Source organism: Grammomys surdaster, unplaced genomic scaffold (assembly GCF_004785775.1).
Source record: "Grammomys surdaster isolate TR1022 unplaced genomic scaffold, NIH_TR_1.0 143, whole genome shotgun sequence".
Classification (NCBI taxonomy): domain Eukaryota; kingdom Metazoa; phylum Chordata; class Mammalia; order Rodentia; family Muridae; genus Grammomys; species Grammomys surdaster.
In genome coordinates this window covers 8,529,613-8,551,888 of record NW_021604601.1, presented here as the reverse complement: position 1 = coordinate 8,551,888, position 22,276 = coordinate 8,529,613, and the positions used below count along the sequence as shown (strand labels likewise).

Genomic DNA, 22,276 nt, shown 5'->3' with positions numbered 1-22,276 from the left:
CCGTGCCTGCATACAGATAGCCACTGAGTCTAAAAAAGGGGTATGGATCACCTGGAACTGGAGGTACAGGCAGTTGTGAGACCCATGACGTGGGCTGTGGCTACTGGGAGTAGAAACTGGGTCCTCAGCAAGTACAGCATCTAAGCCATCTCTCTACCTCAAATAGTTCTTGCCGACCTTCACATCTTCCCCAACGCATTTCCCATAGCAGACGCATGTAGGGGACTATGTGATGACCTCTCAGGAGGCCTGCTGGCCATACCCGAGCTCAGCTTCATCCCAGCACAGGCTGGATTCCTCCTTTGCAGTACTTCGTTTACAGTGTGTCAAGCTTTGTTCTACAGTGGGCTGATGACTGCTCTCCTACCTAGGAGTTAAGCTTGTTGATTCTGATTCCACTCACTCAGCAGCGTCCTTCACACCAATGGTCTTAGATGTGTTCTATAAATGCTCGGACGTAGCAAAAAATGCATGAAAAGTCTAACAGTGCTCAGGTAAGAATTAACAATAGATTCAGATTATCTTCACAGGACAAAAGAGAAAGGTGTGTCATGAACACAGTGATCATAGGGAGACTACAGCTGAGAGAGCAACAGCAGACATCTTCCTGGCCCAAGGCTTGCTGGTGAGCCAACCACTATCCTAAAGAGAGAACAGAGAGGCAGGGCCCGACAGAGAGCACGTGTGCTTACTGATGCTACAAAACTCATCTCTTTCTCTTTCCTAGACACTAGCTGTTGGGACTCTCTGAGGAAGTTTTTATTTTTCTTTTAGATCTATTTTTACTTCATGTGTATGTGTATCGTATATGTACAGTGCCATGCAGGCCAGAAGAGGGTGCTGGATCCTCCGGAACTGGTGTTACAATAGCTGTGAGTCACCAATGGGTCTTGGGAACTAAACCCAGGTCCTTTGCAAGAGCAGCTCTAACAACTCTGAGCCATCTCCCCAGTCCCCTCTTGAGGACTCTGATTATGAGACACTATCTCTGACAGTAGAAAAGGCCTTAAGTAGGACCCGGTAACTTTTGCGGGTGTCCGAGAGCCACCTGGAACTGCTTCTGTGCTGTGAATACTGTATCCCAGGTTCTGAAACCATTGGGGAGGGGGAAAAAAAAGGAACGGATGTCTGAAAACTTACAGTGAGATATTCTTATGGTGCCACCAATGTTTTCCTTGCATACAGTTTAATTAAGCTAAAACGCACATTTCCTCAAGTCTCTGATGCAGATTTACATTTCTGCAGTCTTTACCATATGCTTAGTTCTATGTATATGTGTATGGACAAATGTTTATTTATATTTTAGAATGTTTCCTAACAAAGCAGTGTTGGTCCACAGTGTGCTATCAAAGCAACCACAGCAGCTTTGCCTGGTTCATGCCTGCTGTTAGGAAAGCTTTACTGGGGACAGTATTAAGAGCACATTCAAGCACAGAATCAAGTGGTATCCCAGAAGGAACGGTTAGCTCCTCCTGACTCGCAGATGCCCCTGGTGCTCTGAGGCAACAATGGCAAGACCTGTGCTCTACCCTCTTCCTTCCTGCCAGAATAACTAGCTCACTGGGGAAAGGAGCCCAGCAGAGTGCACAGCAGGAGTCTAGTATTTTCGGGGTAGCAAACATGGCTTCTCCTGCCCCTGTTTAGCACTGGAGCCAGGATTTGCTGTAAACTCTTAAACACAAAACAATTTATGGTATATAGAGAGATAATATATGTGGTAATAGTTTTTTAAAAAAGAAAAACACGACATTTCAAGTGTAATTATCCGGAAATGGGGTCAATACTTTAGTTTGCTTTTTTATTACATTTAAATAAGATTGAAAAAACATTTTTTTGAGGTAAGGTCTTGCTATATACCCCAGGCTGGAGCCTTCCTGCTTCACCTTCCTAGTCTGGGATTATTGGCTTGTGGCACTACATCCAGCTAGAAAGTAGAATTTTGATCAGAATTTTGCCTTGCTGGGTAAGTCAGACTGAGTGGAAGTTAGAACACAGCAGCCTCAGTCACCTGTAATTCCTTCACTAGTGGTCTTCATGGTCAGTGATTATCCTTTTCTACCACTGAGTCAATATGCAAATGGTTTTGCAAATGTATTTAAATTCTTCCCATTCATTTAGTATTACTAATGCATATACTTTTTCCTGTTATCAAGAGAAAGAAAGGGAGAGAAAGAAGGAAAAAATACACAGTACTGCCTGCCTTCAGAGACTCAGAGCAAACAGCACACCACATAAAAACAAGAGTCTGTGCTCTCTCTTTCCAGGGTTCATGTCTCATCCCGGTTATCTCAAAATTGGACCCCATCAGCCACAAGGGGAGCACCCACAGCACCCTTCCTTGCTCTGAGAAGGAAGATGGCAGCTACAGCTGAGCTTTCTTAAGGTGTGCTCAGTCCTAGCCCTTCAGCCAGCTGGGCTCTGTCTGTCTTATCCAGCGAGTGGGTAGTTAACAGCAGCCTCCTCTTGGGTTTTGACTAGTTTGGCAGAGCCTGCACAGCCAGGGGCTTCCTCCCTCCGATTTGTCCTGAGCTGGGCTCTTTAATACGCTGTCTTACAGAAATCAGTGGTGTTAGGTGAGTTTCTTGTCCATCAACTGCATGTTAGGTTTTTAAACAATCTTTAAAGATCTTTTGATTCCCTGTATGAGTGTACGATAAGAAGGTTACTGTGACACACTACTTATTTTTATTGGTTCAGAATAATTTTTTTAGAAGGAGTAAAGGTCCAACTTGGTGATCAACAGAGCACTTCCTGGAATGTACACTGCTGTCCTTTAAACACCACACCTAGCTCAAGACTGCCAGCAGTTTTGTGTGGAATGAGTCCCGTCTTCCTAATGGCTCTGATGCATGTACACATTCTTAGTCTAAAACTTCGCACGCACTAGAATCTCCACACCTCTGTCAACTTCAGACATAGAATGAAGCAGGGCTGCTGCTGTGGTATGCTGTACCTGGGTGCAATATTTATTCATTTATTTCGGATACACAGCTTCGGAATATGTTTTAGATATAACAAGCCTATGACAAAGTTAAACCCGGAGCCAAATGCATCATTTTCTCATGACCGCTGTTAGCTCCCTTGCAAATGGCAGCAGCTGCTGTTAGAGAAACCGTCTATGGCATGGAGCCTGCACTCCTGGAGGAGTCGGGCCCCCAAAGCCTCGGCACACCTCCCTGTGGATGTTGGCCTTCACCTCAGAGTAGCTGCTGATAATGCCAGAAAGATCTATGGCACACATAAATTTGTTCTGTTACTAATGTGATTATGTTTTTTTTTTAAAAAAGCTTTTTCATGGATCAACAATGCAGAGTCTTATAAAGCAAACTGCCAAACAATAAAGCATAATCAACTATACCCCCAGACCTTAAAATATCAAAAAAGAGTTAAACAACCAGGGCCACTTACAGGGCTTGATGGAGTCTTGGGCCAGCCTGGGCTGCTAATGCTATCACTCTCATCTCCGTGGAAGGAGGAGATGCTGGCAGAGCTGGGGGACATTGGGGAAGGGACGGGCAGGTTGCCTGGGGTTGGAGGCTGAGAGATACCCTGAGAGCTGTAGCTGTCCTGTGGGAGGGGAACAAGAAAAAGACAAAGTTACATCAGACTCTATCTAAAACAAAAGTACATCCAGTTTAACAGACTAATTGTGTATGTGTGTGTACGTATCTCTATATATATCACAGCTGTATAAAGACATGTACACACACACACACACACACACACACACACACGGACACGGACACGGACATGGACACACAGACATACAGACACGCTGGTCACTGTGAGGGATGCTGGAAAGACCAGAAAGCCACCATGCTTAAACAAAATGCTAAGCATGAATTACCCATTATTCCAGAAAGAAAGAGAAAAGATAAAGAGCTATTTACCTTATTTATGAAATAAGGTAGGGAAGCAAAACAATATGGATGCTGTTGCTGGGGTGGCCAAAGCAGGAGGCTCCAAACTGAAGGCAGAGAAAATGACTCCGAGTGTCCACACCAGGCAACAGAGATCCCTTGCTTCCCCAAAGAGCATCTCTCAGGTAAGTTTTGTTCCCCTCCCCACTCCCATGGTGATTTACCGCCATTAGAACCAGTAACTTTCATATCCACACCGCAGGGAATATGCAGGAGGAGAGAAAAGACCGTACACATGTGGCACATGAAGGCATGCAGAGAGGAGACTCATGGGATAGCGACACAGTACCAGGCCAAGAAGAGCAAGTGCCTTGCAGGGGAGACTTACTATGGCATGCAAGAGGACCATGGTATGCAGGGAGGACCATAGCATGCCAGGAGGGCCATGGTGTGCAGAGGACATTAGCACGCAGGTAGTGACTGTGGTGTGTGGGGAGGATCTTGGAGTGCTTGGAGGACCTTGGTGTGTGGGGAGGACGTACCTTTGACTTGCCCTCAGGCTGAGGCACGCCTTCTTCTTTACCATCTGCTTTAAGAGGCACGGACAGTTTGGATTCACCGGGAGACATCATATCTGCAAGACCCATAGATGCTAATGGAAAACAGGAGGAAAGTCAGTGTTATTCTCGGGCCGTACCGTGGCATCCCCGCTTACATGAGCTACTGAGTGAAGTGCTGACACCCAAGCTTCCCCTGGAAGAAAGAAAGGGCAAAACCAACCAACCAACCAACCAACCAACCAACCAACCAACCCACCCACGGGATCCTGAAACATGCTGCTATATGAAATGCTTTACATGGGGGAATGGCAGACTGTATGCTCTAGAGTCCCAAACACCAAGGCTAATTTATAATAGTTTTTGTTTTTTCTTTATCACAGCTTAAGATAGCAGCGAACAAGAGGAAATGGGCAGTCACACGAATCACTCATGGCACCTTGCAAGCAGCTCAGTATCCAGCTAGGCTCTAGATGGCTTGGCCTTTTATTTCCTCAGTTCAAGTAATCTCTGTTCGCAAACTCTTAGCTGCTTCACATGGTCTATGAAGGAGGAGGGCCACACAGAGGACTTAGGGAGGCTTCCTATGACTTTACAGTGGGCTGCTGTCCCTTCAGCTAGCACAGAGCCTGCAGTCACCACCCCTACCTATCTTCGGCTGAGTGAAGCAGCCCCATCTAGGCCCTGTTAAAAGTTTCAGACAATTGACACATACATACTCATTGTAGAGACCAACAGACATGCTCAGGCGAAGATTTCATTTCGTTTTAAGGGAAGAATCCAAACACAGAGGACAAGTGGTGTACTTATTGAGAGAACAGAGCTCAATTTCCGTGGAACCCACCAGAGAGCCATCTGCACATCCCTGCACTAGATGTGCTAAATACATGTGTAAAGACACTGAGGACACTGAGGCAGTGATCTACACTCACTCCCTGTCAAGATGACAGAACCCTGAGGTGTCATAAACAGGACCTGCCCCAGATGCTGCCATGGCAAGTGTGGGCTCAGCCAGGCAGGATCCATGGAGCACAATGTACTAGAAATAAGGAAAAGCAAACCAGCCTGAAACAGGCCCTGCAGATCGCCACTACAAAACGACTGCTGCACATATTCATGTATTACTATGTTTTAGAAAATAATTAGTTTTAATTACAGCAGGGAGAGAATGAGCGGGCTCTGGTGAGTTAGCTGGCAAGCGCCATGGTGCTAATTTGTTAATATCGTTAGCATCGCTGCAGGTTGAGACCACAGGTCCTGCCAAGAAAGCCTGCCCTGCCACGTGCCCTGGAGTTTACATCGGCACACTCAGTACCGTGCTCTGAAAGCTTGTGTTGTCACAGGCACACTAGCTGGGTTTTGGAGCCTGTTTGCAGCTCAGTTAGTCCTTAAAGGCATCGAGACACTCACAGATCATAATTGAGATGTTTTTCTTTTTTTTCCCCCAAATTACTTTCAATACTTAGACTTTAAGAACTAGAACAAAAAGCTTTTTCAAGTGATGCAGCTGCAGAGAAAAATCTATTGGGATCAGCTAAAAATGTGTTATTTCTGTGAATGTGTGAAACCTCAAAAAAAAAAAAAAAAGGGCATCTGAGTGATATTCTAGCAGAGCCAGCCTTGTTCAGAGTGGCGGCTGCTTCCTGCGGCTTCTCTGCAGGGCCCGGGGAGGCAGGAATTAGTGAGCCTGGTGAAGAGGAGGAGGAAAGAAAAGCAGTGCAGGCCAGAAAGGGCCTGAGCATGAACGGTTGTGTGTTCTTGCTCTTCTGCAGTCGCTCAGAGCAATGACAGGCAGCACAATTTAGAGTGAGGGAAGGTCATATCATGTGGCTTCTATCAAATCCTGCTGCTCCAGAGGTAACAGTGGACTGTTCTGCCAGCATTTGTAAGTTATGTCTGGACAGTATTTTGGCAGTGAATAGTAATATGTTTTATGCATTTTACACATTAATGTACACAAAAGTAATTTTAAGCAGAAAGAGCTAGGCCAATTGTATTAAAATAATCAGCAGTAACTCACACTGATTTCATAAGCAGACTCAGATGAACATAAACATATGTGACATTTGAAAGTCCCCAACTTTCTTCATTCTCTATTATGTACATTAACCTGGGCACCCTAGATACACAGACGCATGTGCACTGCCCTACCATGGAGGATAGAGGAATGGACTCCCATGGAGGATGGGAATGGACTACCATGGAGGATAACGTAGGGTTTTTCTTTTATCACGTGATCACACTGTCTTTCCTACTGTGGCTTTTCTTTTTCTTGAAATGTTTAGTTTTGACTTGAATCACTGCACAGAGCCGTATATCTGCTCTCTCCAGGGCAGTGGTCTCTCAGGGGCAGGATGTTTTCTTTCTCTTTCCTCAGGAGAGAGACCACACCGCTGTCCTCAGGACACTGTATATCAAGGAACTGCTATTTCTCCAATTCCCAGAGATCTAGGGTGTGAAGTCTGGGCAGGCATGGCCAGGGACGGCAAGGGCAGCCTGGGTGATAGACGATGTAAACACACTGTAAGCACAGGCTCTGGCTCTACCATTGGAATTTAAGAGCTAAAATGACTCCTTAAAGCACCAGGGGTCAAGGTCCTAAGGTAGCTAGATTAGATGCATTCCCAAAGACACAGGAAACACAGGACTTGAGTGAAGCTTCCTCTGAGCTTCTCTCTCAGTTTTGTTACATAGTTGCAACCATTCCCAGAAGGCAGTGAAACATACAAGCTCTGTTCCTTTTTTGGTAATATTCCATATTGTAGAGACACAAGAAAGGCCTAAATTTTTCATGAATTGCCATTACTATTTTTTCAAACAAGCTGGCTCTCTCTGCAGCCTAGGCTATCCTAGAGCAAACTATGTTGTCCAGGCTAGCCTCAACTCACTGTGATCCTCCTGCCCCAGTATCTCAAGCATCATCTGAAGATTTGGCATGTGGCAGATATGTAACCATACATATTGCATGATTAACCCAGCACATAGGAGAGCTGCATGAAGATCTTCAGGGAAACATTCTTCCTCACAGCACTGGCAAGAAGAGTCTTCCTCTTACCACAGCCTTCTGTGGGAGTGCCAGTGAACATGAGGCATGCACGACCCTGTAATGTGCACAGTCATCAGTCTCTGAGCTGGCCCCTGGAGCCTGGCCTACTCCAGGAGGGAGGTAAGCCCCTCCTCCAGCCAGGATGAGCACGGAGCACGGCACACTGATGCACTTTGGTAGGCTTCAGCATGGGTGTCTCTGAACGTAGAAACTTTCCATCATGGTTTATCAAGGCCCTCACCTTGCTTTCTTCCTCATCCCTAGTTAGACTGCTTCCTCCCTTGTCTCGGGTTTGCCTGCCTGTTTTTTTCTTGAAGATGGAGGGTGACTGATTAGGGACTACTGATTAGGGGGTACTTTAGTACCTAGCTGTGTCTGTCACTCCTGTGAAAATCACCTGAGCAGCTTATTAATAATGCAGCCTCCTGGACAGACCCTCAGAAGTCAGACAGGATCTGCAGCTGTAACAGGACTGCACACACCCTGCAGTAGGCAGTCCTGGTGTAGTTCTGAGGTAGTACGACTGACTTCTTCAGAAAGAAGTGCCAGGCCGGGCGGTGGTGGCGCACGCCTTTAATCCCGGCACTTGGGAGACAAAGGCAGGCAGATTTCTGAGTTTGAGGCCAGCCTGGTCTACAGAGTGAGTTCCAGAACAGCCAGGGCTACACAGAGAAACCCTGTCTCGAAAAAACCAAAAAGAAAAAAAAAAAAAAAAAAAAAGAAAAGAAAAAAGAAAGAAAGAAGTGCCAGAGCTGGCGGTGGGTGCACTTTTGAGTTTCGAATCTGGCTACATCTGCCTGTGGGGAGGTTTTTTTTTAATATATATATATATAGTTTAATGTATTTTAATAGCAAACTTACAGGAACAGCACAGAAGACAGACAACATTAAAAACATGTCCTTGCATGTAGGACAACTTAGTTAGAAAAGTATAGTGACGGATGGAACCTACTGGATGATAAAAATGCTACAAACACCAGTTAGTTGCCGTCAATAAGAAATTTACTTATTTTAAAAAAAATCCAAATGCTGGCATTGTCCAGAAAATTTTAACAGGTTTATTTATAACTGTCATAAAGTTGAACTGTTGAAATGTGTTCACTGAAACATTTTGCTTGCATTAATGCTCTACATCTTGCATTTATATTAAAAATTCACACACAAATGAACGTGGAGAAACTGCCAATACCTGATTCTGTCCCCTATGTTTCCACTCGAAATCATATACTTAGGTACCTTTGACCCCATGGAAAAAATATCTAACATTCAGAACTACTGATAACAGGAAGAAGAGGAAAAAAAATTTTTTTTGAGAATGAAATGTTTCCCCTCATAGTGGACTCTTAAGCAAGCTCCCTGTGTATGCGGCGAGCTAGCTGGATATCTTTTGGCATAACTGTTACACGTTTGGCATGGATAGCACACAGGTTGGTATCTTCAAAAAGGCCAACCAGATAGGCCTCACTTGCCTCCTGCAAAGCACCAATAGCTGCACTCTGGAAGCGACTGCCCGCAAATCCACCGGTGGTAAAGCACCCAGGAAACAACTGGCTACAAAAGCCGCTTGCAAGAGTGCGCCCTCTACTGGAGGGGTGAAGAAACCTCATCGTTACAGGCCTGGCACTGTGGCACTCCGTGAAATCAGGCGCTATCAGAAGTCCACTGAACTTCTGATTCACAAGCTCCCCTTTCAACGTCTGGTGCGAGAAATTGCTCAGGACTTCAAATCCTGTGGGGAGGTTTTGTTGTAGCAGTGGACGGGTGCTCCTCTATCCTACAGGGAAGGCACAGAGGAAAAGCCTGGCCTCTACAGAGTAACTCTAGAGAGGCGAGCTTAGAGCTTTGTTGCCTTTGGAATGTACACACCCGCTTGGAAGAGATGCCCTGTGTGCAGACAAGCACCTAGGAGTGCTATAGACGGGACACACAGAAATGCTCCCGTCACAGGACAGGCCGGGCGGACGGCTGAACTGGTTTACCAAAGACTTGTACTTATTAATTGTGCACTTGCTGTATTAAATAATTCTAGTTTTTAATACAACTTGCTAAAAACAAACTTCAATCCCAAATGTGAAGAGACCATCAACGCCCATGGAAGCCAACTGCTCCATCCAAGGGCAAGTCTGCTGCTTCCCACCCCATGCCCACTGGTGCACGTCCACTGGTGCTCTCAGGCAGAGACGGCTGCCATCCTTACATGCACACTGATTCTGCTTAAGTAATTACTTGCTCACTGAGGCCGGTGACAATGTCACCACTACACATGAGGATCTTTTTTTCTGGTGATGATCACCTTGTACAACAGTACTGTTTGGCTCAGTGAAAGGAATGCTGGGTTGTTAAGGATGTATGGGGACTGGTAATGGAATCTCAGAAAACGCCACTGCTGGCCTGCCTGCCTGTATCTCTCTGTTGCCTTCCTTCCTCTCTAGGGTACCCTGATGAAGGAAAACGTTTCTGCTACCTTTGGGCTTTTATCATCTCCATGGTCCCAAGCCACGGAGGTGGATGTTACGAGCCACTCTCTTTGTGTAGGGTAGCACAGAGAGGGAGGAGGAGCACTGTTGAAATCCTAACATTCCTGTCCCTTTGAGAGTAATACTCACAATAGACTCACACAGACCTGTCAACAGACACGAGAAACACTAGCTGTCAGTCCTCCTTGGGTGTGCTGAGTGATGGCTTTGTAGCATCCAACTTGATAATGTGGAAGGAAAATCACATAAATGTGGAGAACAAAATTTGATAAATATTTAAATTATTAAAAATTCAATGTTTTGAAATGTACAATGCATGAAAAACATACTACTATGCTCTACAGAAAGCTGTAAGGATAAATGGCCTTTCATTGAACAGATTTCCTCTGCATGAAGCAATGAATCGCTGAATTATCAGAATAATAAAGTGAAGCCCTTTCTTTGAGTCCCCATAAACCTGGTTCTTGCTTAAGAATACATACATCTTCTAGTCAGGGCTGTGCGCCATCTGTTTGTTGTTAGTATTTTGGGGGCTCTGGGGTTTAAAGAAGAAAGGAAAAATGAGTGCCGATAACATTAGATAGAAATTTATTCCAGTTTCAGAATAATTTTTTTTTTTTATCTCAGGAAGCTAGACAGAACATATTGCCATCCCAGCCCAGACCGTCTAAGGCCAGGGCAGCATTGCAGGGAGGTGGTGGCTCCCAGCGGGCAGGCTGCTAGATCTGTATACTTCATTTCACTGATGAACCACCACCTGCTTAACACTAGGAAGCAATACTTAGGTACTGCAGACCCTCTGTTTTTGACCCACGCTTTAGTTTGTGTTTTTTTTTCTAAAATTACAGAGGACTGATGAGGAAGGCCACTGTTGAATGAGGCCCATGCCTGGCCCCTCTGGGCTGTTGACAGAGAGCTCTGGGAACAGGGTGGGCCTCTCAAGGATACAGACACAGAGAGCAGGGGCTTACAACGCGTTCCTGACATGTTCCAAAGCACAGAGGACTTGCCATCAAGCCTGTGTGAAACAATGGACAAATCCTACCAAAAAGGTGCTACTGGTCAGCGGAATCCCAGGTTCCCACTTCTGATGGAACATTCATCTCTGGGAAGCTTTGGTTTGGAAAAGCAGGCCTGACTTTGTAAGAAGGCAAGAATGACTAGTACAAAGGGGACAGAGGACTAAACACAGCGAGGACAGCTCTCTTTAGAGACAGCTATAGACAGCACTCAGGAGCTGCCAACTGCCACACACCCAGAGAGTAGTTGCCCTGAGCAGGAGAAGAAGATCTCCCTCCACTCAGCTTGCAGAGCTTCCTATTCAGCACAATCTGGCTGTTTACCTATACCACTGTCAAGTGACAGTTTCTGCTCTGGGACCCTTCAACCCTCTTAATACCTCTCTTAATAACAAAGAGAATGTAGAATGTGCAGTTTGCAACCAGAGATACTTGAAACATGTGGGTGCACTATCCAAACAATGAAAAGATATTTACCTCGAGTATACTGTCACCTCAAGTCTCAGACTAAGCAAGCTTTCTGAAGCAGAACAGTACACTTATCCCTGTGCGCTGGGGACTCTGCCATTTTCAAGCCACTGGGGCACATTCACCATGTGCCTAAGAGGAGAGCAGAGGAAGACAGGGTGGCCCTCAAAAGCAGAGATGCTGCTTACCTGTGGAGCTGTTCACCATCGTGGGTGCCATGCTGTAGGGCTGGGCCTGGGTGCTCATCAGGCCGGGGCTGCTGTTCATGGGCTGGCTGTAGGGAGAGCTGGAGGCCACAAGGCCACTCTGGTTCATGCCGGGAAAACTGCCTTGCCTGCAGGAAGAGAGAACAGACACAATCCACTGAACACCACGGTGCCTGGACGGTGACCTGAGACTCATCTCAAGATGCAGGGGCAGGGCTGGTATTCTGCAGAGAGGCTTGACTCTACTGGTGGGAAGATATTCAATATGTGACTCTCAAGTGCACAAGTTACATTCTTAATCGTGTCATGATAGACAGAAGCAGGAGTAAGGGACTTGAAATTAAAACAGGAATTACAAAAGTACGCCAAATCAATTTCCAATTTTTAAAAAATACTGTTTTTTTCTTTATCATTTTTGGCACCAGGGATCAAATTCCACCCTGATCTGCTAACACTTCCTACCCCAACACTCTAAGGCTGAGCTATAGCCTCATGCTGCATTAAGACTTATTTTGTGTGTGTGTGTGTGTGTGTTGTGTGTCAGAGAGAGCACGCGAGATCGAGAGAGAATATGAATACACGTGTGCCCATGGGGACTTGAGCCACAGGTGGCTGGGAGCTGCCTGATGGGCGTGTCCTCTGGAAGAGCACATGTGCTCTTAACCACTGGGCTCTCCAGCTCTAAAGCTTGACAAGATCAGACTACTCACACCACTAAGACCCTCACGTCAAAACCAGAAGTCAGAAGTGAAAAAAGCCACTGAGCAAACCTTTGTCCCCAATTTCCTGATAAAACAGCTCTGAGAGAGAGCCCTGCTTCCACCCCAGCCCTATCATTTAAGTTTTTAAATTAGGTCCTATAGTAACACCGCACGTACACATGTGGTTCACAGAGTGGGGAAGAGGAAAGACTTATGGGAGTGGAGTCATGGGAAGGAGGAACTAAAGGAGATGCCACCTCTTGGGGACTCAGTTTCCTGTCACTCTTGGCTGCTGAGTTAGATGGGAGAGGGGCTGTGCTAAGTGCATGGAGCTCTCAGGGAGAACTCACTGCAACAGGAGGACTAGCAACGTGTGCAGAACCGTTATGGGGCTCTCCCAGTACAAGCTAAGCTTGCCTTCGGTAAACACTGCACCTCTGAAAAGCCTGCCCCAGTCCATCTACGACTCTGCTGAGAGGAGGCTCACGGTCACTCCTCCTCTCCCTGTGCCAGCCAGCCTCGTCATTCTCTAAGCTACCCTGGTAGCTCTTAACATAGAGCAGTCAACAGCAGCACAAGATTTAAATGAGTCAAATAAATTATTGTTCAAAACCATTAAGATCATATTCTTTTGTGCATCAATTTCTAGTGGATTCGACTTTCTGGCTTATATAAGAAATTAAGAACTATTTTTTTTTTTAATCAAAGTATCAAAGGTTTGAGCGTTTGCTTTTCCTTCTCATAAATGTTACAAACCACTCAGGGAAATTCTTAACCCATCCTCACCAGAGACTTGGGAAGATGTTCCTGAAAGGACAGCGCATGCACACATGGCTCTGGGAGCCAGTGCAAGTGTCCAGAGTGTCCAGCCTCAGAGCGCCCACTGTAGTTGGCACGGGTACAGCTACCATTACTTAGTGCCTCTCGACTAACCCTATAAAAAAGCCGGAGTCATCTTCCCATAGTGCTTGACTCTCAACGCTGTTCTTAGGTTCACAAAGACAACTAGCACCCAGCAGAGAACCCAGTCTGCACTGTGACAGGCGTTATTAATTATGGTCCTCTTTAAGCACCTACAACACCCAGTGCCATGCAGTATAGCGTGTACGAAAAGAATGGCTTCTTAAGAAGGCAGAAAAGAAAATGAGAATATGATACTCACTAGGCAGGTGACCATATGCACCATCACCTGACCCTAATCTATGACTTCCTCTGCATTAGCAGTGCCCACGATCTCAAGACAAAGGTGCGCATTACAGTTATAAAGAATCTTAAAATAACAGAAAACCCCTCAAACACTCAAAAGTCAGGATGCTGGACGTGAGTCGTTCCTAACCAGGGTTCCTGACTCTGACACTAGCCATACTGCCCATGGCTACTGGGGGTCCGGGAGCAAACCACTTGTGTTGCTATCTGAACGTGGGCGTGCACCATGACTGACAGCACTCGTTAGTCACGCCCAGCACTGAAGGAGAGATCTGCTGTGCTTTCTATGCACGTCACACACTTAGGCTTTTAAACTGAGAAGGGTGGGTTCAATTATGCTCACATACAAATTAAGCAGATGTGGATATCAGAGGTTAAGTAACTTGCCCAAGGTCACACAACAGGAAGTAGCCAAGATTCCTAGCTGCTCTCAGTCCTTGGTACTTCCTTTCTAAGGGCACCCAACACCACAGACACTGGTGGCAGCCACTGATATTAACTGAGAAAGTGACAGGACAAAGTTCTTCTCTGGGCTCTGAAGGCACCATCATGGGAGGGACGGTGCTAGACATGGCTCAAACAGTTTTCTGGATCCCTTGTGTTTAAGGAGGGGACTTTTGTGCAACAGGTGTCTTGGGTATCCAACCAGGAAGCTGCAAAAAAAAAAAAAAAAAAAGAGCCTGTCTTGTCAGAAATACAAGGTATTTGTGAGTATCTCAGCACGGCTGTAGGGGTTCTCTTTATGTCTGCTAAGGAGCCACCAGGGGTGCAGTGCACTCTGCTGGGTTTTAGAAACCATGTGTTCTGGGGCAGAAGCATGGAGTGGTCTCTCCTGACTCCCTGAGCATATAAGTAGGTGTTGCTAATACAGGAGGATTCCTGTGACTCAAGACATACTTAGTTGGAAATTTCAAGGACCAGAGCAACCTCAGTTGGTAGCAAAGGGTTACTGTCCCTCAGAAGGGCTGGTTCTTCTTGGGTAGCACTCCTTAACTGCCAAATACCTTTCTGTTTATAGAAACACAGAGTCAAGAGAGCTAAGGAGTAATTTTTTTTTCTTAATGGATGTAAGACTATCAGAACAAAGCCAGGCAAACGTACAAGTTGAAATAAGCAGAGCATTTCAGTGCAAAGCCCGACCCCAAATGTGAGCACTGCTCACAGAGCAGACAGCCCATCCACCTTGGGCTCTACAGGTCCCAGGACTGGGGTTTCTGCTAAGGCTGGGCTGGAGGGTTTGTGAGCAGGTCATGGCAGCCCTGGCTCTGCAGCTTCATAACCCACAACTGTGGCAGTAAGGTGCCACACTACAGGAGGCTGCTGGGACACAGGACACAGCCTGCACCTCCTAGGCCTCTGTTTTGCTGACACAGCTACCTGCAGTTGCCTTGGCCAGCTCATCTCCAGTTTGTTAATGTAATGGCAAAGGAGGAAGGACCTGGGGTTTGTTCCTTAAACGTGCTGCCCCAGAGAATCACCAGCGCTTCAGTTAAACAGGCCTTGGATTGGGACTAGGAAGAAGAAGCAACCTGTCATTTTATGATGGAACCTAGCTTCTATGAGCACAATTTACAACAAGGCCAGAAGACACTGCCCTGAAGCTCCTGGTTCCCACAGGGGCCTTTCTGAACACAGTTACCATTTAATGAGACAACCTGTGAAGGTAAGCCAGCATCATCAGATCTTTACTTGGACTTTCCATTTAAGATATTAACATTGTTTTATACATTTACTTTTACTTTGTATGTATTCACTTGCATGTTTTCATATGCACCACATGTGTACCTGGGGCCTAAGGTTATGAGGCACTTTGGGGGTGCTGGGAATTGAACCCCAGTTCTTTGCAAGAGCCAGTGGTCCTAACCATTGAACCATCTCTCAGCCCCATCTTAAGATATTTTCATGGTTTAAGAACTGTGGGTCCCTATAAAAACACAGGATCACAGGCTATTTAAACAAAACACAACTGTTCCACACCCTTTGTGCCAGAAGACACTCTAGATTAAGAAAAATTAAGCAGAAATCTCTTCTGTTCAGTCAGATATTACACTCATGGTTATCTGCCCAGGGCTGGGGCTGTACATGGAACCAGTGACAATAGGTTCCAGGGACACAGCAGTGGCCCAAACAACCAACAAGAAATCAACAGCCAGCAAGAAGCTACGAGGTTGCTTATCACAGACAAGAGAGGTCCATACACTGTCTAACCTTGCAGTAACGTGGAAGAATGCTCCCTGAGGAGGAGAGAGCGCCACACAGCCCTCCGATGAAAATTAACTGTGGAGGAGCAAAGACCCACAGAAGCCTGGCTCTGAGGCATCTGGTCTAAGCACAGCCCAGTAAGGAGGGGTCACAGCTGGCTCTTGGGAGACTCTGTCCTCATCAACACACACACACACACACATGCACACACATGCACACTCACGCACACTCACGCACACGCACACACACACAGGTTCAGGGCACTTTTCTGTAGCAGGGAAGACACTAAAGATGGTGTTTTGAAGACATCATCCTGCTGTTGGCAGAGTAACTGTGAGTGTAATATCTGACTGAACAGAAGAGATTTCTGCGTAACTTAGAGTATCTTCTCGCACAAAGGGTGTGGAACAGTTGTGTTTTGTTTAAATAGCCTAGGGCCCTGTATTTTTACAGGGATCCACAGTTTTTAAACCAAGGGTGCTCGGATCTGCTCTGTGTCTCTGTTGGCCTCAGTAGGCCACTGTGTCCTAGGCAAGACACGATGAAATAAGACAGAGGGCTGGGTAGTCTGGAGGACACAGAGTGAATGAGACATGTGGAGGAGAGTTTCATGTTTTTCTTTGAAGGATGGGAGAACAGTATTTTTTCAACAGAGGAGCAGTGGGGACCTTGCCAGCACACACTCCAGAATGTTCTCTGTAGTACAGAGGCCTAACTTTCCAGGTGCAACTTTTCTTGGCCCTGAGAGTGTGTCTGTGATCTGGGAAGCCCTTCCTCTAGGAGGCTTGGTGAGGCTTTGTGTCCGACTCTGCACATCACTGAGCTGTCATGAAGCTCACACCACCACAAATGTCACGAACATCTTCCCCTCTGTAACTACTTCACCTGGACATCATACCGCCTGGCAGCAGCACTGCCGTGTGGCTCGCAGATCCATCCCTTCCTTTTATCTGGTGTCTCAACTATCCTTCCTGGCTCCCAGACCAATGAAAAGAAATGAACCGCAAAAGCATTGACACCAGAGTATAAAGAAAATGCAAATCCAGTGTCTGGCAGTTTGGATTTTATTGATGACTAAGGATAATCTCTTCACCATCAAAGGCGACTGATTCGTTGAACCTACTCTTCTGTTTTATGTACCATTTATTAGTAATGGTACAGAACTGAACTAAGGTATTTTGAGCACACTTAATTCAGAGATTCTCATTCTAGTCCTTTCCTGGTGTTCTCCGTGTGTTCACTGTCTTGCACACTTGGCTCAGATGAAGCCACGGAGGACAGCAGTGGCTCTCTGTCCTGCTGGAGGTGACTCCAGGACCCTATGGGTTTTGTACTGAGCAAAAGTCAATCTGCTCCAACAAGACACAATCACACAGGCCAATACTTTGAGACAAAGTCCATGCAACATGAAAGAAAAACCAGCTGTCATCAACGTGCCTACCTAAAATGCCCCTTTCTGTAGAGAGATTATCTTGTGTTTTGTATGGAACCATCACCTGTCAATAAAAAAAAAACTTACAGCCTTAGGAAAGGGTAGACTAGAAGGTGGGGCATCGGATAGAGAGAAAGAAGTCTGAATAGAGCCAAGGGCAGGAAGATTTGCCCTGGACATGAAGGAGGAGACGCATGGTACCTGAGCAGAGGCAACCAGCTACGTGACAGAACTTAGATTAGAATAAATGGGATATTTATGAGTTATGAGTTATAAGTTATGAGCTAGTTGGAGAACATGCCTAGCTATGTGGAAAAACACCTTCTTAACTGTATTATATTTAACAATACTAACTTAGCATGTTACCTTGAGGTTATAATAGCATTAAGGAAATTCTCAATTGGCACAGGAGGAGGGCTGCTCCTCAGCACTGTTAGGAACAGCCACACTGTGTGTGCTACCCGGGTGCCTGCTTCCAGGTGATGAGTGTGAGGAGCAGAGTCTGGAAGCAACTTAACAGAGCGAGTGAGGCTAAGGGGTTCTGGAGGTCTGTGAATGCCTAAGACACAGAGGATTGTGATCTTGGCAGACATCGAGGGGCTAATTAACAAGCACCGAGTAGTAATCAAAGAGAGGGTTTAGCAGTGAGACAATTAAGAATCTATATCTATATCTGTATCTATATCTATCTTGCAGGCATTTACTGAGCTCTCTAGTACCTTAGTAGACCTGTCACTCAAGTTACAAAATTAATTTGGGTCTTGAGTTCCCCATCCTATATATTCTGTCTTGGTAGTATTTCACAAACCCACAAACAAGCATTGTACTTCTCCAGACAACACAAATATAGTCATTTCTGATTTTCTTTTTTATTTTAAGACAGGGTTTCCCTCTAAAGTTCACGTTAACCTGGTGCTCACTAGACAGTGCAGGATGCACTTGAACTTGTGGTCATCCTTCTGTCTCTGCCTCCCAAATGTTATGTGGCATGAGCAACCACCCCCAGTTTATCATTTGAGTTTAGAAGTCTTCAAAATTTCCTAATAAGGCTAGGCCATAAAGTCATTTAACTTAGTAAAAGCAAGACATCATCAAATAATGTTCGCACCAGCTCTGCCCCATGAGAACAGAGTCCAAGACTCAATCAAGCCCTTGCCTCTAGGTGCCTAAACAAAGGCAATCCAGTGTGAGCCTGGGATGGGCCTTACAGCTTTACAGCTGTAAGCTTGCTTGGTTTGTCGATGACAGAAGTTCAGGTCAAAGTAAGTATGAAGAACCAGAGGAAGGGGGACTCACAGGGTGTCATAGCCCAAAGTCTTCAGTCAAGAGTCTGCTCCTCCCTGTGGTCTGTATGAGTCACCAGGGTACTTCCAAACTGCAGGACACCAAGCCCCAGCACACCCTCTGCACACGCCTGGACCTTCCCTCCAGTCTCCAGTGAGAACTGCTCTGGGCCACACTCAGCGTTCCCCCAGCCAGAGCCTGGCAGGCTGACAATGTAGGCCTTGGCTGCAGTGCCAACTCTGAGGAGTCGGGATGTGCTTGCCACATTGATGCAACTGGGGTACACCCATCGTACCCCAGTGGGTGTGGATCATGACGCTTACTCTAGATGGATGGTCCAGCTTGTTCAGCTATGTGAGGAGCAGGGAGGCAGAATCCACAGTTGGGCTACGAGGGCAAAAGCATGAATCAAACAGGCTGCACCAGCAAGCAGGGGCAGAGCCCTTCGGGGAAGGACAGCTGGAGTAGGGTGGACGAGGGTGGGAAGAGAACAACAAAAGGGGCGGGCCCTTTGTCCACTGAGAGTACCAGGAGGACCTCGATGTCTGAGGCACCAAGAGTGAGTGGGTGTGTCTGTGGGGGGAGCTCTGGCTTGAGTAACAGTCAGGTTTGCATCAAGCCTCGTTCCTCCCAGTCCTGCCCAGGGCAGCAGCTCCAGTGACCTTTTGGTTTGATGCTCAGCATGGGGAAGGTGCCATGCTCTCTCCCCTTTCCCACCTTCACTTAGCATGAGTGCTTTGGGGAAGCAGGGGGTTCTGGGTATCCGTACTCAGCTGAACCTGCTTTCTACAGAGAACCATCTAGGACATCTGTCAAGACCACTGCCCCACCCCCACCCCCTGGGGTGACAAACACCCATTAGATTATGGACTTGAAGTCATTATAAAGGTTTGCTGTGCATTTGGTTTGATTCACTGGGTCTCATCTTTTAAAGAAAACTCTTTCGGACCTTTGAGAATTTATGGTTTACTATATTTTTATCTGAAGATTTATATTTTATAGCTTCCATAATAATTTTGTAACTCTGAAAGAGTTAATTGAAATCATAATCTTAAAATGACATAATATTCATTCAAATTCTAAGTCTGGAATAGAAAACGACGGACCAGGAAGGCAAGTGCAGTATTTAGATGATAACACAAAGGCTTCTATCTCATTTCAGAAATAAAAACTCTATTTCAGCCTTTGAAATCTGTTCACTTTGTCTTTCCATAACACGACTTTTCAAATCATAGCTATTATGTTGAAACCTAATTGTCCAAAATCCAAAGGGCTAAATCTTAGTTAATTCAAATCACTCACTGTCTCCACTGTGGGGACCCTACTGTAGCCAGGGGCTTGAGCTGTGGGTTATTGTTTGGGCCTGGTCTCTGGCATTTTAATGTACTCTCTCCATTAATGTCTCCACATCGGTGGCTCCATGTCCATCAGCAGAATGGCATCAGGCTAGCCTCAGAGCAAAATCCTGAAAAAGCACCCTGCCGGCAAACAGCAGCACAGGATATGGATTATATAGGAATGATGCATCTCAACAAGAACGGCTGCTCGCTGAGTGGATGTGTGGCACACACCAGTACAGGCCCAAGTGTCTCCGCAGCAAAGAGAGACTACCGTCTCTCTGTCTGTATCAGGCCCAGCACCTCCTTCACAGAGGAAGGCTCTGTGCCTAGTCTTGCAAAGCTCAGCTCCTTCAACACTTCAAATGCTTGTGTTGTTAGCCATAGTGTAGTGACTTCTGCTGAGAAGTGAGAAGGATGAAAGGTGTCCGCTCAGTCACAGGTCTCCGCTTGGCCAGAGTATTAGAATCCATTCCAGATTCTCAGCAGGACTGTCTTCTAGTCAAGCGGAGTGAGACTTCTAACTGACTGATTCTAGCATCATTTAATTTTAAAAACTAACTCTGAGAGTCTCCTCCTTCTGTTGCTTGTTGAGACCATGGAGACTCCTCCAGGGACAGCAGACAGAGTCCGGCTCGTGGCCTGCACCCCAAAGCTACGTCTCCCTCAGTTTTCATGATGGCAGAAGTGGTGCCAGCATGGGCAACCACAGGGTGAAACAGGGAATTGAACCCATCTGTGTACCAGTAAGGGCCTACTACCTGCCCTGCAACAGTCTCCATGCAGCCTAGGCTTCAGAGTCCATGCAGGTGCACAGCCCAGGTCCTCTTTAGCACAGGAAGCCGGAGCTCAGTCCTGGGGAGAATGCTCTTGCTCAGATACACATTCAGGTTCATTTTCTAGTAGAATAGCTTTTATAGACTAAGGAAAAGTGTGGAAAGCAAGAGTCCACCCCTTCACCAAGTTTAGGGACAGAACTGCATGGGACAGGATGGACAGAGCCCTTGCATCTGGTGTGCCTTGGCACTAATTCAATGACCTCTGGTGACCCCAGGAATATTAGTACCTTCCAGAATAAAATAAAGGGCAGAGACTAGATAGTGTCCAAAAACCCTTCTTGCTCCAGATTCTGAGCCTGTACACTAGAAGCTCCATTGGGAGCCAATGGGATGAGGACAGATGAAGCTCTCTTAGACAACAGCAGACCTTGACATCCTCTTAAGAAGCTGGCAGAGTTTACATGGTGCTGGGGGTGGAGGGTGGAGCTGTCACTGTGAAACTGAGCTCCTTCCAACCATCCGGGCTTCAAAAGACCTAGGAAAAATGTCAGACTTCTGTAAACTGAAGTCATGGTTCTTCCTTGGAAGACTTTTTAAGAAAGAAACATCTAAGTAATTCTTAAGGACCCAGCTCCATATTTGGCAAAGTGTTTAGAATCACAGGTTTTCCCTAGAATGAAGGAACGAGGCAGGGCACACGAGGCAGGGCACACTGCCGCACTGAGGAAAGCTCTCTCTCACATGACTGCTCGTGCTGTCAAGGCTGTAGATAATAGATTTACTTAGTCACCGAAAACATCCTATAAGCTATGGAGGTGTCTAGAATTCACAGCAATGCCTCTTCAGAAAGCAGGGGCCGAGGTCTTCCAAAGCTTCTGCAAACTATACTCAGATACACGCTTGAGAATACCTTCACATTAACTATTGATGCTTTAAAGCAAGACACGGCGAGGCACTTTCTGAGTACAGCTACTCCTTGTAAATCATTCGTGCGTGACATACAAGGTCCATACCTTCTCTACCACAGATCCTCTCCTTCATCCTAAAACTCATCAACAGAAATGACCTATAAATCTGTCGCTTATTTGATGTTTCGAGTGGATTATACACTTACAAACCACCCTAAAACGGCATTAATGAGATCCCTTTTCAAACAGCTAAACTGCTATTTTCTTTTGTATCTTACGCTCAACTCGTGAACATCCTCATCATAACAGGCACACACAATCCCTCCTCTTTGCCAGCTACTTAGCTCAATTAGACACACACTTCTGACCTTTATCAATAATTTGTTCTTTTGCAATTCTTTCCCAGGCTCCAGGCTCTTTGGGAATGACGAAGAGATCATTATAACAAACTGTGGTGCCCCACAGGCTAAGTGTTCACTCCCTCCCCTCAAAAGAAATGCATGTCCTAAACTGGCTCCATCCATCAATGGAGGGGGTGAGGAGGCCAAACAGACATGGAGAGTAGGACAGAGCTACAGCACAGGACAGCCATGGTGTGCTGACCAGGGCTCTCGGCCACTGGAGCAGAGCCTTGTACACACTGCTTTTCCACAGCCAAGCCTGCGCTCTGGAAACAGGCACGGGAGGCCAGTGTGCAGCAAAGTGGGGCAGAGGGCGGCCTGAAATAGGAACTAAACTTGGGTTTCTTTTTCAGAAAGGATACTGTAAACATGAAAGGTGACTTCACAGGCTGT

At 46.2% G+C, this 22,276-nt stretch overlaps 1 protein-coding gene across 1 annotated transcript in view; it reads right to left on the bottom strand.

Moving 5' to 3' along the window:
- Arid1b (AT-rich interaction domain 1B) overlaps positions 1–22,276 on the bottom strand; it is a 311,078-nt gene that overhangs the window by 24,924 nt on the left and 263,878 nt on the right. Inside the window, exons 8-10 of the mRNA XM_028764351.1 lie at positions 11,616–11,761; positions 4,403–4,512; positions 3,409–3,567 (exon numbers count right to left, since the gene is read on the bottom strand). Coding sequence (XP_028620184.1) covers positions 3,409–3,567; positions 4,403–4,512; positions 11,616–11,761 — 415 coding nt within the window. The remainder of the gene's footprint in view (positions 1–3,408; positions 3,568–4,402; positions 4,513–11,615; positions 11,762–22,276) is intronic.